Source organism: Triticum urartu, chromosome 4 (assembly GCF_003073215.2).
Source record: "Triticum urartu cultivar G1812 chromosome 4, Tu2.1, whole genome shotgun sequence".
NCBI classification, from domain to species: domain Eukaryota; kingdom Viridiplantae; phylum Streptophyta; class Magnoliopsida; order Poales; family Poaceae; genus Triticum; species Triticum urartu.
In genome coordinates, this window is record NC_053025.1 from 163,771,512 (window position 1) to 163,788,107 (window position 16,596).

General features: G+C 43.1%; 1 protein-coding gene across 1 annotated transcript; it reads left to right on the top strand.

Annotated features, from left to right (window-relative positions):
* The first annotated feature begins 3,608 nt into the window (after positions 1 to 3,608).
* On the top strand, positions 3,609 to 16,276 carry LOC125554671 (OPA3-like protein). The gene is made up of 5 exons (XM_048718154.1): positions 3,609 to 3,671; positions 12,267 to 12,335; positions 13,255 to 13,389; positions 13,592 to 13,678; positions 15,799 to 16,276. Exons 1-5 carry the CDS (start codon positions 3,609 to 3,611, stop codon positions 15,985 to 15,987), a joined length of 543 nt encoding a protein of 180 aa, XP_048574111.1. The 3' UTR covers positions 15,988 to 16,276.
* Positions 16,277 to 16,596: the final 320 nt, after the last annotated feature.

The window sequence follows — 16,596 nt, forward strand, 5'->3', positions numbered from 1 at the left end:
CAACAAAATCAGGACAAGGACTTAGTGAAATTCTAAGTCCCTGAAATCAGCATCATCGAGTAAGCTACTTTGCATGCTTGTGCTAGTCACCACAAAGATCACAAAAATACATGGCAAGCACCTCTGTAAATATAACATGGCATTCTACAAAACACATGTAGAGCTCAGGATCATAGCATGCACACATTAATCATGGCAAAAATGACAAAAGGTCATTTGCTGAAACAGATCTGAAAAATTCCTCACATAGCCCTCTTCCAACAGCATTTCGGGCATCAAGATGAGCTCAAATGAAAATGATGCAATGGGATGAAATGATGTACTCGTCGAGGCGAACATTTTGATATGCTACACGCACGAATCGGAGCTACGGATGCAGAGTTATGGCATGTCAAAGATTGCATAAAATTAGGGTTAGGGACAAAAAAGTCAACCCCGAGATATTTCCAGATCCAGATCGGATCGAGGTCGGCACTGTAGCAGCTCGCCAGAAAATGTTCACCGGAGGAGGGGAGGGGTTTCGCCGGAGGAGGGAGCTTGCCGGGGACATGGCCCGCCGGCGAGGCGACGACGGTGCGGCGGCGCCGGACGGAGAGGCGGCGGGCGCGGTGGCGATGACACGCGGGCCGGCCACGGCGGAACTCGGTTCCGACCAGCGAGGCGCGGCGCCGGGCAGCTCGGACGGCACGGTCAACGCCGGCGGGCGGTAGCGCGGAGGATCCGGCGGAGGCGGAGGGGAGCCGGGGCGCGGTCGGGCGCGCGGGAGGAAGGTGCGGCGGCATGCCACTTCGGGCCGGGGGGCCGGCTGCGGGCCGCGCGGGCCTCGGCTGCGGCGGGTGGCGGGAGGCCACATGGCGGCGGCGGATTGGGCAGGGGCGGTAGCGGACATGTCCGGGCGAGAGGGTGGACGTGTCCGTCGGCGGGAGGAGGAAGAAGCTAGGGTTGGACCGCGGAATTTCAGAGGGGGAGGTGTTTATATAGGTAGAGGGAGCTAGGAGAGTCCAAAAGAGGTGCGGTTTTCGGCCACGCGATCGTGATCGAACAATCTAGATGATGGAGGGGGTTTAGGTGGGCTTTGGGCCACTTTGGAGGGGTGTTGGGCTGCAACACACACGAGGCCTTTTCGGACCCTCGGTTAACCGTTGGAGTATCAAACAAAGTCCAAATGGCACGAAACTTGACAGGCGGTCTACCGGTAGTAAACCAAGGCCACATGACAAGTCTCGGTCCAATCCGAAAATGTTTAACACCCGCACACGAAAAGAGGTAGAAAGGGACACCGGGTGACATAGGAGCGTCGGATTGCAAAACGGACAACGGGGAAAATACTCGGATGCATGAGACGAACATGTGTGCAAATGAAATGCACATGATGACATGATATGAGATGCATGACACGCAAGCAATGACAAGGCAACAATAGCGAATAACTAGAGGACACCTGGCACATCGGTCTCGGGGCGTTACAAAGAGGAACCACCCTTGAGGTTCACACTTGAGGTGTTGGACGACAGAGCCGTATCAGGAATGGTGAAGGAGGAACCACCCTCGTTGACCACGACCAAATAGCCACACTACTGAGTTATCATCAAGAGTGCGTTGGGAGGTACCACCCACGACACTCGATAGTAGCTCTGCAGAGTCGAGCAACAAAAGGGGTGTGCTGTGATGTGAGGCGTCGGGCTCTAGTCGTCGATCATGTTGATCGAGTCGTCGATGATAACGCAGGGGCAACAAGGACAAGGTGGGGTCACTAATGGATCAATAACCAACCTATACTAAGCAGTTTAGGATAAGCAGGTAAGGTACAATGAGCAGGTTACAAAAGCAGGCTATGCATCATAATAGGAGCAATCAATTACAATAGCAAAATCTAATGCAAGCATGAGAGAATGGAATAGGCGATATCGGGATGATCAAAGGGGGGGCTTGCCTGGAAGCTCCGCTGAAAGGGATGAAGGGTCGTCGACGACGTAGTTGATCACAACGGCATCAACAGCAGTGTCGGGGTTTACCGGTGAACAAGAGGGGCAAGAAACAGTAAATACAGAGTAAACAGATGCATGACAAGATGATAAGCAGTGCTAGGGGTGTTCTAACGCAGTGCTACGCGGTACCGACAAAGGGGGATAGCATCCGAAAAGTTCTCCCGGAGATAGGCATTTTCAGACAAACGAACCGGAGGGGGAAAGTTTGATGGTCGCTATGCTAGGGGCATGTGACAGATGAACGGAGAGCGTATTCTGATTCGTCTCGTTGTTCTGAGCAACTTTCATGTATAAAACTTTTTCATCCGAGTTACGGTTTATTTTATATGATTTTTCCAAGATTTCGATATTTTCTGGAATTTCTTATTAAATCGAGAATAATAGCAAAATGCTATGTGTACACACTGAAGTGTACACAACAAGGGCTACTGAGGCTGACATGTGGGACCTGTTGACTGAGTTGACCCAGTCAACAGGGCAGGTGGGGTCCAGGTGTCATTGACTAGCAGTTATTTGTTTTACCTAAATTGATTTATCTAGATGGGACCCACACGTCATTTGCTAGTATACTAGTTAGTATTAAACTAGTCCTAGACTAGTCCTAGTCTAATTAAACCCCACACACACTCGTGCACACAAAGCACAGAACACACAATGCTAGGGGTTAATTCTATTTTCAGTTAACAGAAGATAGCATTTTGTAATTTTCATAGGATGTAATCCATGTATCAAATGGATTTGGTCCAATGGCAACATTTGAGCCTTGTCAATTGTACTACCTTCCCATATTTTTTAGTCCTATTAACAATCGTCTTGCCGCAGTGTAGGGGCAGTCTAGAGGGTTAGTCATTATAGAATTAGAAAAGCTAGCCAAAGCTACAGTAGCTAGCAGCAGTACAGTGGCAACAGAGTAGCGATGGATGTGTGCTTGCGTGGGAAGGCGGCTGCGGGCAGGCGCGGGCGGCAGCGGGTGCGCATGTGCGCGGGCGCGGCCAAGCGAGCAGCCGCCTATGACGGCAGCAAGCCGCAGCAGCGCGGGCAGCAGCAATATTAGCGCAACAGCAATGCAAGAGCTTCAGCCAAAGCATCGCGGGCAAACAGCAGGAGCAGGGAGGCCGTGTTGGGGCAAGGGGGGAGGGTCACGAGGCAGCCAGGGTCAGGCGCGGTCGCGATGGCCGCGACCATAGGCCAAAACTGGGCGGCACGGGGCGGCGATGAAGAACGGACGAAGGGGAAGACTAGCAGGGGGATGACGTGGTGCTCACCAGAGGAGCGCAAGAAGGCCCGTTGATAGGGGATCGAAGCGACGAGGTTTCGGCGGCCGCGGGCATTGACGGAGATGACAAGGCCGTTGCACTTTTCCCCGAGCCGAAGCAGTGTACCAGCTCGACGGAGACGTGGGAGCCGGAGCTCATGGACACAAGCTGTAGGAAAGAAAACGGCGGTGGCCGCGGGATCTTCGAGTGCATGACGACGATAGAAAACGGTCGAGCACAAAATCGCGTGTGAGGGCGAGAGGGAGAAGAAAAGGGGGGTCTAGGGTTCTAGGAGGGGTGTGGCGTTCTTATCCGCGCGGGAAACGACGGAGAGGCACGGGATGGCCGCCACGCACCCACAGCCATGGCCATGGTGGTCGGATGTGTGCCACCACCTCCCATGAACAGGGAGGAGCAGGATGTTGGGGTAGGTGGGCCGGCCTGGTGTCTTAGTGGGTCAAGGCCTGGGGGAAGGCCGGTTTGTTTTGTTTCTATGTTTTGTTTTATTTCCCCTTTTATGATTTTCTGCTTATTGGTTTTCCTATTTTACTTTCTATTTATTTTAGCTTTAGAAAATACCAAAACACCACCTAAATTAGTGTTACTAAATATTCTGTTGCCCTAAAAAGTTTGGTGCAATGATAAAACATTTTGCATAATTTTATTATTTAATTGGCATCTAATTAATTGTTTTAGCTACTATTTTATTTATTTAGTGCATTTAAATATTTTATAATAGTGTGGTTTCTTCACCAATATTACCTATGAATTATTTGACATTTTTAGAACAATTTATTTTTGACATTAGAAAACTTTAAATTTTAACTTCAATTTAAATTTGAATTTGCACTGGATGGAATCAAAGGGGGATTTAGCAACAATGAAAACGATGATGTGGCACCATTTACATGGGATTACTATAGCTTAATTATCTGGGCATCACAGGCACTCAACCTGGAATATTTCTTTTTGCAACCTGGATACAATTCTTTCTTGGAGTCCGCATCAATGGTTGGCAGATCCTTGTGCCCAATCATATCCTTTTTTGGGCCCTCGAAATCTGCAATCATAGCAGCAAAATCTGGCATATCAAGATCATCGTCATCTGCGTGGACGTCCTGGTTTTTCCAGTGGACGTTTCGGCTTTCGGGTGTTCCATTGGTAGCTTGACGCCTCTGCCCCGATGTTAGATTGAACATCCATGTGACACCTCCTCTTCACCGTGTCTGGTCCAACGTGTGTATCCATCCATGAACCCCCTAGAGACTAAATGCATTTGGACATCTGCAACTTCATGTGACTCTGTATGGGCACAATTAGTACATGGACACAGGATGTAATCAACATCACCAATTCTCCTCGTTGTACTTTCAGCCAAATTCATGAACTCTATCACGCCACTGATAAAATCTGCGGTTTTCCGATTCTTCATACATCGAGATCGTTCCATCTACAACAGAAAAATGGTAATTAAAAACAAAATAACAACATTAATACACGGATTAACTGCTGCCCAGAGATGCATGCATAAATCACAAGGTTTTATTTTAATAATTACTAAGGGCGCTCCATGTTGTTATCCAGACGTGCAATGACAAAAATTAATGGCTAGTCAATTTACACGCAGAGTACTAGTAGAACACTACACTTAGGAATTGAATACCTTAATGAAGCCACTCACGAAAAGAATACCTTAATTAATTAGCCGCGCGGTGACCTCCACCCAGCAGACAGACAAGCGCGATGCGGCGGCACGCCGAGACAACAGGGTCGAGGAGCAAAGCTTAGTGCAGCTGCCGCCTGAAGTTCGACCTCCATTGTCCCCCCATCGACCGCGATGGATGTGCTCGAATCATGCCACCGCCGACCTCAATTGTTGAGCTCATCCTATCTCCTGCCACAGACCAAGGATTGACCTCCTATGACGCCGCCACCGCCCACCGACCGAGGATTGACCTCTTCTCCGATATCCGCTACCTAGGCTGCCACCGCCATCTCTATATGCGGAGCTGCTATTTTTTCGACAGATATCCACGGAGCGGCTATTTACACGGTATCTCACCGTAACTCAATTATACGGACAGGGTAGTACATCACATACGGTTATGTAACGACAACCGTGTCTAACCTACGTTGTCTTCTCACGTGGTTTGGTGCGGAAATCGTGTGTGACATTGTAATACCCAACACAAATGACATGTACAAACAATGCGCCATATACAACATATATAGTGCCATTAGTAGTTCCCGACCGTTAGCTTAAGTTTCCCCATTTACCCCAAATCCCTACATAGCCTCCAAATTCCCTCGCATGGCGCTAACATTGGGGAATGCGGACGAGTGGTGCTGATGGTTTTGGTGCGGCTGCTTCTGCTCGTATCGCCACTGAGCACTTGCCTAAGGTCATCACAAGGCAGGTGTACTACGGATCCGAATCGTCTTGCCAGGTTCCAATCTATCCTGATCTTTTTTAGCATGTCGAAAGTATAGATCCTTGCCGAATCTGTCCTGAATGACCCCCCTACCCCCCCCCCCAGGAAAGCGATCTACCGCCGGATCCGGAGCTTGACTCTAGACTCCCGCAACACGAGTTCGACTCCGAGTTCTGCGCCACCGAGAAGTACCAAAAGCTGAGTTGTGTGCATGGGAACATGATACGTCTCCAACGTATCTATAATTTTTTATTGTTCCATGCTATTATATATTCTGTTTTGGATGTTTAATGGGCTTATTTATACACTTTTATATTATTTTTGGGACTAACCTATTAACCGGAGGCCCAGCCCAAATTGTTGTTTTTTGCCTATTTCTGTGTTTTGTAAAAAAAGAATATCAAACGGAGTCCAAATGGAATGAAACCATGGGGAGCGTGATTTTTGGAAAAAACGTGATCAAGAGGACTTGGAGTGGACGTCAAGCAACCAATAAGGAAGCCACGAGCCAGGGGGCGCGCCTACCCCCTGGGCGCGCACTCCACCCTCGTGGACCCCTCGTGGCTCCATCGACCTACTTCTTCCTCCTATATATACCTACGTACCCTGAAAACATCAGAGGGCACCACGAAAACCTAATTCCACCGCCTCAACCTTCTGTACCCGTGAGATCCCATCTTGGGGCCTTTTTCAGCGCTCCGCCGGAGGGGGCATTGATCATGGAGGGCTTCTACATCAACACCATAGCCTTTCCGATGATGTGTGAGTAGTTTACCTCAGACCTTTGGGTCCATAGTTATTAGCTAGATGGCTTCTTCTTTCTCTTTGGATCTCAATACAAAGTTCTCCTCAATTCTCTTGGAGATTTATTCGATGTAACTCTTTTTGCGGTGTGTTTGTCGAGATCCGATGAATTGTGGGTTTATGATCAAGATTATCTGTGAACAATATTTGAATCTTCTCTGAATTATTTTATGTATGATTGGTTATCTTTGCAAATCTCTTCTAATTATCAGTTTGGTTTGGCCTACTAGATTGATCTTTCTTGCAATGGGAGAAGTGCTTAGCTTTGGGTTCAATCTAGCGGTGCTCGATCGTAGTGACAGTAGGGGAAACGACACGTATTGTATTGTTGCCATCAAGGATAAAAAGATGGGGCTTATATCATATTGCATGAGTTTATCCCTCTACATCATGTCATCTTGCTTAAAGCGTTACTCCGTTCTTATGAACTTAATACTCTAGATGCATGCTGGATAGCGGTCGATGTGTGGAGTAATAGTAGTAGATGCAGGCAGGAGTCGGTCTACTTCTCACGAACGTGATGCCTATATACTAATTGCTCGACAGTAATTTGTTCACCCACCGTAATACTTATGCTATCTTGAGAGAAGCCACTAGTGAAACCTATGGCCCCCAGGTCTATTTTCCATCATACAAGTTTCCAATCTATTTTATTTTGCAATCTTTACTTTCAATTTATATCATAAAAATACCAAAAAAAATTATCTTATTATTATTATTATCTCTATCAGATCTCACTCTTGCAAGTGACCGTGAAGGGATTGACAACCCCTTTATCGTGTTGGTTGTGAGGTTCTTATTTGTTTGTGTAGGTACGAGGTGACTCGCGTGTGGTCTCCTACTGGATTGAGACCTTGGTTCTCAAAAACTGAGGGAAATACTTACGCTACTTTGCTGCATCACCCTTTCCTCTTCAAGGGAAAACCAACACATGCTCAAGAGGTAGCAAGAAGGATTTCTGGCACCGTTGCTAGGGAGATGTACGCCAAGTCAAGACATACCAAGTACCCATCACAAACTCTTATCCTTCGCATTACATTATTTTCCATTTGCCTATCGTTTTCCTCTCCCCCACTTCACCCTTGCCATTTATCCACCCTTCTTCTGTTTGTCTTTCCATTTGCTTTGATGTTTTACTTGGCTCATTTGTTCATTTGGTGGGAATAGTTGTTTATTTATATCTAAATAGAGAACCAAAGATCTATCGATCCTCATCCTCTTGCTAATCTTTTTAAGAGATCCAATTATGATGAACCAATTGCCAGTGAGTTCTATGCACTAGATTATCTTTATGAAGTTTTGCTTGAAATTCGTGAATCTGAAATTTGTGATGAAGTACTTTATGGAGAGATTCACGATGGATCTTTGAATAGAAAGCATGCTTGCAATGATGATAGTATAAATTCTATTAATATCAATTGTGCTTATAATATGCAAACCCCTAAGCTTGGGGATGCTAGTTTTGCTATGTCTACTACTTGTGGCAATGATCATGATTGTGGTGATTATTCTTATGATCTTGAAAATTTATTTAAGCCCCATGATGAATATGAGATTGATTATAATGTTTGCAATAATATTGAAAGTGGGTTTGTAAGAGTGTCAACTTTAGATCCCACGTATTTGGAGAATTTTCAATCTTATGAAGTTTTTGATAAAAGTGGGTTTGGAGAGGTCATGACTTTAGGTAATGTTAATCCCACTATTTTGGAAGAGTATCAACTTTGCATACGTGTGGATCGTGTTAAGAATATGTTTTGTGATAGCTATATTGTTGAATTTGCTTATGATCCTACATTTAATTATTATGAGAGAGGAAAATATGGTTGTAGAAATTTTCATGTTACTAAATTACCTCTCGTTATGTTGAGATTGCTATTGTTTCTTTCCGCTTCCTTAATTATGCTAGTTTTTTCTTGCCTTGATAATTTGTTTGCCTATAACATGCCTATGCATAGTAATTATGTTAGACTTAGATGTGTTTGTCACGTGTTTTATGATGCTCTCTTTGTGCTTCAATTCTTGTCTTTCATGTGAGCATCGTTGAAATCTTATGCCTAGCTATAAGGCTTTAAAGAAAAGCGCCTGTTGGGAGACAACCCAATATTTTTTTCCTTGCTGTTATTCAATAAATAATTTATCTAGCATCTGTTTTGGTTCTGTTTTTTGTGTTTAATTAGTGTTTGTGCCAAGTAGAACCGTTGGGAAGACTTGAGGAAAGTCTTTTTGATCTTGCTGTAAAAAATAGAAACTTTAGCGCTCGCGAGAATTGCTGCCATTTTTTTACTGGAGAGTGCTATTTAGTTAATTCTTTTTGAAGATGATTAATATATAAATTCCTCACTACTATCAATTTATTTTAGAATTTTTGGGGTTCCAGAAGTATGCGCTTGATACAGATTACTACAGACTGTTCTGTTTTTGACAGATTCTGTTTTTCATGTGTTGTTTGCTTATTTTGATGAATCTATGGCTTGTAATGGAGTTTATAAACCATATAAAAGTTTTAATATAGTAGGTTTAACACCAATATAAATAAATAATGAGTTCATTACAGTACCTTGAAGTGGTGTTTTGTTTTCTTTCGCTAACGGAGCTCACGAGATTTTTTGTTAAGTTTTGTGTTCTGAAATTTTCAAGTTTTGGGTAAAGATTTGATGGACTATGGAACAAGGAGTGGCAAGAGCCTAAGCTTGGGGATGTCCAAGGCACCCCAAGGTAAAATCCAAGGACACCAAAAAGCCTAAGCTAGGGTATGCCCCGGAAGGCATCCCCTCTTTTGTCTTCGTTCATCGGTAACTTTACTTGGAGCTATATTTTTATTCACCACATGATATGTGTTTTGCTTGGAGCGTCTTGTATGATTTGAGTCTTTGCTTTTTAGTTTACCACAATCATCCTTGATGTACACACCTTTTGAGAGAGAGAGACACACATGAATCAGAATTTATTAGAATACTCTATGTGCTTCACTTATATATTTTGAGCTATATAGTTTTTGCTCTAGTGCTTCACTTATATCTTTTAGATCACGGTGGTGGTTTTATTTTATAGAAATAATTGATATCTCATGCTTCACTTATATTATTTTGAGAGTCCTTTAGAATAGCATGGTAATTTGCATTTAGGCATAATAAAAACTTTCATATAAGTGCATTGAATACTATGAAAAGTTTGATACTTGATAATTGTTTTGAGATATGGAGATGGTGATATTAGAGTCATGCTAGTTTAGTAATTGTGAATTTGAGAAATACTTGTGTTGAAGCTTGTGATTCCCGTAGCATGCACGTATGGTGAACCGTTATGTGATGAAGTCGGAGCATGATTTATTTCTTGATTGTCTTCCTTATGAGTGGCGGTCGGGGACGAGCGATAGTCTTTTCCTACCAATCTATCCCCCTAGGAGCATGCGTGTAGTACTTTGTTTCGATAACTAATAGATTTTTGAAATAAGTATGTGAGTTCTTTATGACTAATGTTGAGTCCATGGATTATACGCACTCTCACCCTTCCACATTTGCTAGCCTCTCTATTACCGCGCAATTTTTGCCGGTATCATACAACCACCATATACCTTCCTCAAAGCAGCCACGATACCTACCTATTATGGCATTTTCATAGTCGTTCCGAGATATATTGCCATGCAACTTTCCACCATTCCGATGACACACTTCATCATTGTCATATTGCCATGCATGATCATGTAGTTGACATCGTATTTGTGGCACACCCACTTAGTTTTTTTTGTTGAGCTTTCATACACTTATAGCTCTAGTGCATCCGTTGCATGTCAATCCCTACTCACTCACATTGATATCTATTGATGGGCATCTCCATAGCCCATTGATACGCCTAGTTGATGTGAGACTATCTCCTCCTTTTTGTCTTCTCCACAACCACCATTCTATTCCACCTATAGTGTTATGTCCATGGCTCATGCTCATGTATTGCGTGAAAGTTGAAAAAGTTTGAGAACATCAAAAGTATGAAACAATTGCTTGGCTTGTCATCGGGGTTGTGCATGATTTAATATTTTGTGTGATGAAGATAGAGCATAGCCAGACTATATGATTTTGTAGGGATAACTTTCTTTGTCCATGTTATTTTGAGAAGACATGATTGCTTAGTTAGTATGCTTGAAGTATTATTATTTTTATGTCAATATTAAACTTTTATCTTGAATCTTTCGGATCTGGACATTCATGCCACAATAAAGAAAATTATATTGAGAAATATGTTGGGAAGCATTCCACATCAAAAATTCAGTTTTTATCATTTACCTACTCGAGGACGAGCAGAAATTAAGGTTGGGGATGCTTGATACCTCTCCAACGTATCTATAATTTTTGATTGTTCCATGCTATTATATATTCTGTTTTGGATGTTTAATGGGCTTATTTATACACTTTTATATTATTTTTGGGACTAACCTATTAACCAGAGGCCCAGCCTAAATTGTTGTTTTTTGCCTATTTCAGTGTTTTGCAGAAAAAGAATATCAAACGGAGTCCTAACAGAATGAAACCTCCGGGAGCGTGATTTTTGGAACAAACATGATCCAGAGGACTTGGTGTGGACGTCAAGCAACCAACGAGGAAGCCACGAGGCAGGGGGCGCGCCTCCCCCCTGGGCGTGCCCTCCACCCTTGTGGGCCCCTCGCGACTCCATCGACCTACTTCTTCCTCCTATATATACCTACATACCCTGAAAACATCAGAGGGCACCACGAAAACCGAATTCCACTGCAGCAACCTTCTGTACCTGTGAGATCCCATCTTGGGGCCTTTTCCGGCGCTCCATCGGAGGGGGCATTGATCACGGAGGGCTTCTACATCAACACCATAGCCTCTCCGATGATGTGTGAGTAGTTTACCTCAGACCTTCGGGTCCATAGTTATTAGCTAGATGGATTCTTCTCTCTCTTTGGATCTAAATACAAAGTTCTTCTCGATTCTCTTGGAGATCTATTCGATGTAACTCTTTTTGCGGTGTGTTTGTCGAGATCCGATGAGTTGTGGGTTTATGATCAAGATTATCTATGAACAATATTTGAATCTTCTCTGAATTCTTTTATGTATGATTGGTTATCTTTGCAAATCTCTTCGAATTATCAGTTTGGTTTGGCCTACTAGATTGATCTTTCTTGCAATGGGAGAAGTGCTTAGCTTTGGGTTCAATCTTGCGGTGCTCGATCCCAATGACAGTAGGGGAAACGACACGTATTGTATTGTTGCCATCGAGGATAAAAAGATGGGGTTTATATCATATTGCATGAGTTTATCCCTCTACATCATGTCATCTTGCTTAAAGTGTTACTCCGTTCTTATCTTTACCTACTAATAAACCAGCGATTGCTTCTGGTCGTCCGTTATTAGACTTTTTGCAAAAAAGTCCCTCTATTTATGAGAAATTAACCCGCAGTGCTCGTCATAAGTGATAAGTCAGGCCGAACCGGTACGGAGAGAAAAAAATTAGGCCAGCCTCCCGCACCATCCTGTCTCCTCGACCCCATCTCCACCTCCAGCCCGCCGCCACCTCCTGCCCCGCCCCACCTCACCGTGCGCCGCAGGCCGCAGCCGCGCACCGCCCGCCCCTGCCGCCACCACCTACTGCCCCGCCCCACCTCACCGCGCCCCGCCCGTCCCAGCCGCCGCCACCTCCTGCCCCGCCCCACCCCGTGCCCCCTACAGCCGCCACCTCCCACCCCGCCGCGTGCCACCCCTCTTCTCCATCTTTTCCCTCGCCATCTCCCTCCTCCCTCCCTGTTCCGCCCCCACCCCTAGTACCCGCAGGCTCAACCATGGTGGTCAACACGGGGACGTGAGCGTGCATGGGTGGCGTCTGTGGACGAGGTGAGTGATGATGCTTCTCCCTATTGGCTACAGAGAGAGATGTAGGGTCAGATTTGATTTGTTTGTCGGTGGACCGGAGCAGATCTTCCTTCCATGTGTATTTGCTCTCTCTGTTGATCTCAAGCGGGGGAAGTGCATGACAAAATGCTTATTAGAAAAGGCATGAGGACCTGCCTCTGTTTTTACTGGTTAATTATAAGTTGGTGACATCATTGCTCTGATATGTCGCAAAATCGAATCGATTTCATGCTTGGGCGTGTGGGATAATTGGCGGTTTAGGTCACCCTTCTCTATGATAATGGTATCAATCACTCGCACTGTTGTTTCGGGGGAATTTGGTTCCTGTGAACGCCAATGTAGTTTGATTCAGATTGTTGGTGCAACCTTATCTGACGCCAAAAGTTGGCGTGGACATAGGTAGTACTTTGAGGTTTTGAATGATGTTGTTAATATCACAAAATGAATATCTAAGCGATGACAGTTTACAGTGATTCTTTATAGTCTTACAGATCAATTTAGAATGATCATGGAACTCTGTGTGAACAACATACGTCGATGATCATTCAGATTACCATCAAAATGGCACGTTACTTCTTGCTGACAGTGAAAGGACTTATGTATATGCCATTAATGTGGATAAATTGTATGTGTCGTGAAGGACATAGATGTGAAATATTGTTGATGATGGTGTTCAATCCTTGTGGAACACTTCAAAGAATTTCTCGGTTGAGATTTACTCATACAAGAACTGAATAACAATTTTGCCATGTCCTCTTCTGTTTACAGTTTATTGATCTGTTCAAAGAATTACAAATTTGGATGCGCTCTGGTTCTCTTGTTTGACTACTAAACAATATCTATAATACATTGTGTGAGTGTGATTGCTGTACTGACAAGATGTATACCACACCATGTTCAGGCAAACCATCGTTTAGCAACAAACATGCAGAGGCAGCTTATTGGACGTGCAACTGACATTCACATTAGGCCCCTGAATGAAGAGAAAGCTATTCAAGCTGCTACAGATCTTCTTGGTGAACTGTTCATTTTCTCGGTAAGTACTCTGGACCTGAATGGACTGTTGAGTTATTAACAGCTTTCCATTATGCACATGGAAGAACTAAAAACCCGACAAGTCCATGAATCTGTTTTCTGTTATCATTAACTGTCCTAGATCTTCAGATCCCTAGAAATACTTGATGGTTTTATGATGGCAGATGATTACAACTGACATTGACTCCCACGTAATTTTTTAGGTTGCTTGTGGTGCAATAATCTTTGTGGTTCATAGAAGTGGCAACTCAGAAGCCAGAAAAGAAGAGGCCCGTAATAAGGCACTGGAGGTAAGATGATTGGTTCATGGTCCGATCGGTTGGAGTTAATTGCACAGAAGTACCACAATTGGGGCATTAGAAACAGATTGGTATCAAGTTCGGTAATTTTTACGTGTCAATACCAACTTTGGGGCAAGGCGTTGCAGAACGGACTAAACGACGTATAAAAACATATCGACGGAGAAACTGACAGCGGGGCCCGCCTGTCAGGGGCTGACGTGGCATCTTATTTTACAGAAACAACCCTCGGTTTATATTTAATCACACAAAGGGCCTCGGTTGCGAAAAAAAACTCAAAACCTGCAAAAATAAATTACACACACCCATGAGGATTCGAACCCACGACGGAGTGCCCGAGGGAAAGTACTGATGACCACTACGCTACGCCACAACATTCAATACACCTGATGCTTAAATGTTTTTATAGTATACATCAGAAACCATATTTCTTGCTGGGCAACTGTTTCATTTTTTAATGCGTTTTCTTATTTCGTATTTCTTTTATATTTTTAGACACGTCCTGGCCTTCTTCAGGTTTTCCTTTTTAAAACTTTTGCGCATCTCTTTTATATGTAGGTTTTCGTATTTCTTTTATATATAGGTTTTGAAATGTACACACTGATAATTGACGCCTTTTTTGAAATGTGGCCCCTGACAGGTGGGTCCCACCCATCGATTTCAGCGGCAATACATGTATATTTCAAAAACGGTTCGACATGTATTAAAAATTTATTGTGTAAAATCATTTTTAATTTTCTTTTATCTTTTTAGATCTTGGGTATTCTTCCGGTTTTCCATTTCTTTTATTTACGCACATTTCTTTTTTATATAGGTTTTGTAGTAAACGGTGAACATTTTCTCAGTAACATATTTTAAATTTATACTGAACTATTTATTAAGTGATATTTTTTGTAAATACACACTGAAAATTAATTTATAAATGCAAACTGAACACTATTGTATAATATACGAACAATTTGTTATACACACTGAAAAGTATTTATACTGAACTCTAATATATGAACACCTTTTTTATTTTTAGATGAACATTTTTTAAATATATGGTGTCGTTTTTTAATATATATATATATTGAACTTTTTAAATATTATGCGTTATGTTTTGAAAATACACACTGAATAATATTTTATAAATACACACTGAATACTATTGTATAGTATACGATGAAATATTTTGTTATATAAATTGCATTTTTTAATATACAATATCTGAAAGAATGCCGCATAGAAAAAAGTTCGGTGAAAATTTTAAAAATGTCAAAAGTATTGAAATAACGTACACCATTTATTACAAAACCTATATATAAAAGAGATGCGCAAAAGTTTAAAAAAGGAAAACCGAAAGAAGGCCAGGACGTGTCTTAAAAGATGAAAGAAATACGAAACAAAAAAAAACGCATTAAAAAGTGAAACAGTTGTCCAGCAACAAAAATGGTTTTTGAAGTATAGTATAAAAACGTTCAAGCATCCACTTTATCCAACGGATTGGCGTAACGTAGTGGTCTCCGCTCCTTTCCCTCGGGTAGTGTGTCGCGTGTTCGAATCCCCACGGGCGCGCGAAATTTATTTTTGCTGGTTTTGAGTTTTTTCCGCAAACGAGGCCCTTTGTGTGATTCAATATAAGCTGAGGGGTTTTTCTGTAAAAGAAGATGCCACGTCAGCCCCTGACAGGCGGGCCCCGCTGTCAGTTTCTCCGTCAATACGTGTTTATAGTCCGTTCTGCAACGCCGCACCCCAAAGTTGGTACTGACACGTAAAAATTACCAAACTTGGTACCAATATGCTTCTAATGCCCCAATTGTGGTATTTCTGTGCAATTAACTCGATCGGTTGTGGTCGTGTTTTCTTTTTATTTCCACATCACTTTGGTACTCAGATTTCTAGGATATATTACGAGCAAGTACACCACAGGAAGTGCTAATCTGTGTTGAGGACTCTACTCTCTAGAATTCAGATTTATCTCGGTTACTAACGGTTATTTTTATTCTGAACTTACATCTCAGGAGACAAAACAAATCGCTGACAGTTAATTTGGATCATGCCCTACATACAATGTTGTCAAGAGTTGTGCAGAGATGATCAACTCTTTTTCATGTTTATAAAAATTGCAGGAAATAAAGGAGAAGATGGAGGAGCTCGAGAGGGAAAAGCAGATGATGAAGCTGAGAGTGGCCGAGGTGGAGCAGGTAACCGGGGCAGGGGGAGGGTGGCCGTGGGTTCTTCCAAGGGCCTTCACTTCCGGCGCTGCCCAGGCAGAGCCAGAGCCAGAGCCAGCAGCTCAGCAGCCCACGGCTGCTTAGCTGCCGATGCCAGATGCAAATCGCCTCTGTAGGCAGTTCCTTGAATGATTCCATTGCGTTGGAAACCCAACGCTGAGATTTGTGTAGCGCGAGTTGTGAATAGTCCCAGAGAGACTTGGTCCGAATTGGAGATGTCGATGGAGGATGATATATTCCTTTCTTTCTTCTTTTTTTGACATCAGAGGATATTATGTTCCTGGTAGTAACGAGGTACCTAGAATTGTAGTTACTTCGTGTTCAGATTCCATAGTTATACTAATATTATAGAGCAATCAAGGTAACAACTCAAGTGGTAATTTCTTCTGGCATGAAAGTGATTTTTAAGGACGCTGGATTGGACTATTAGTAGAAAACAAAAGGAACATTGAAAAAGTATGTCAGGATGCTCGTATTAAGGACTCTACGTCCATCCACAAACGTATTCTGGTGGGAGAAAATGCACCTCAATGAAAATAATAATAATTGGGATCCTTTGAAACAAGTATCTTTGTATTGCATATCATTATTTACTGCATTTACACTAAATCCTGACAAAATAACCTTTGGAGTACTACCTAGAGAACGAGCAAATTAAGCCGCTCAACTTTTTTTTTGAAGAAAGACAAAATT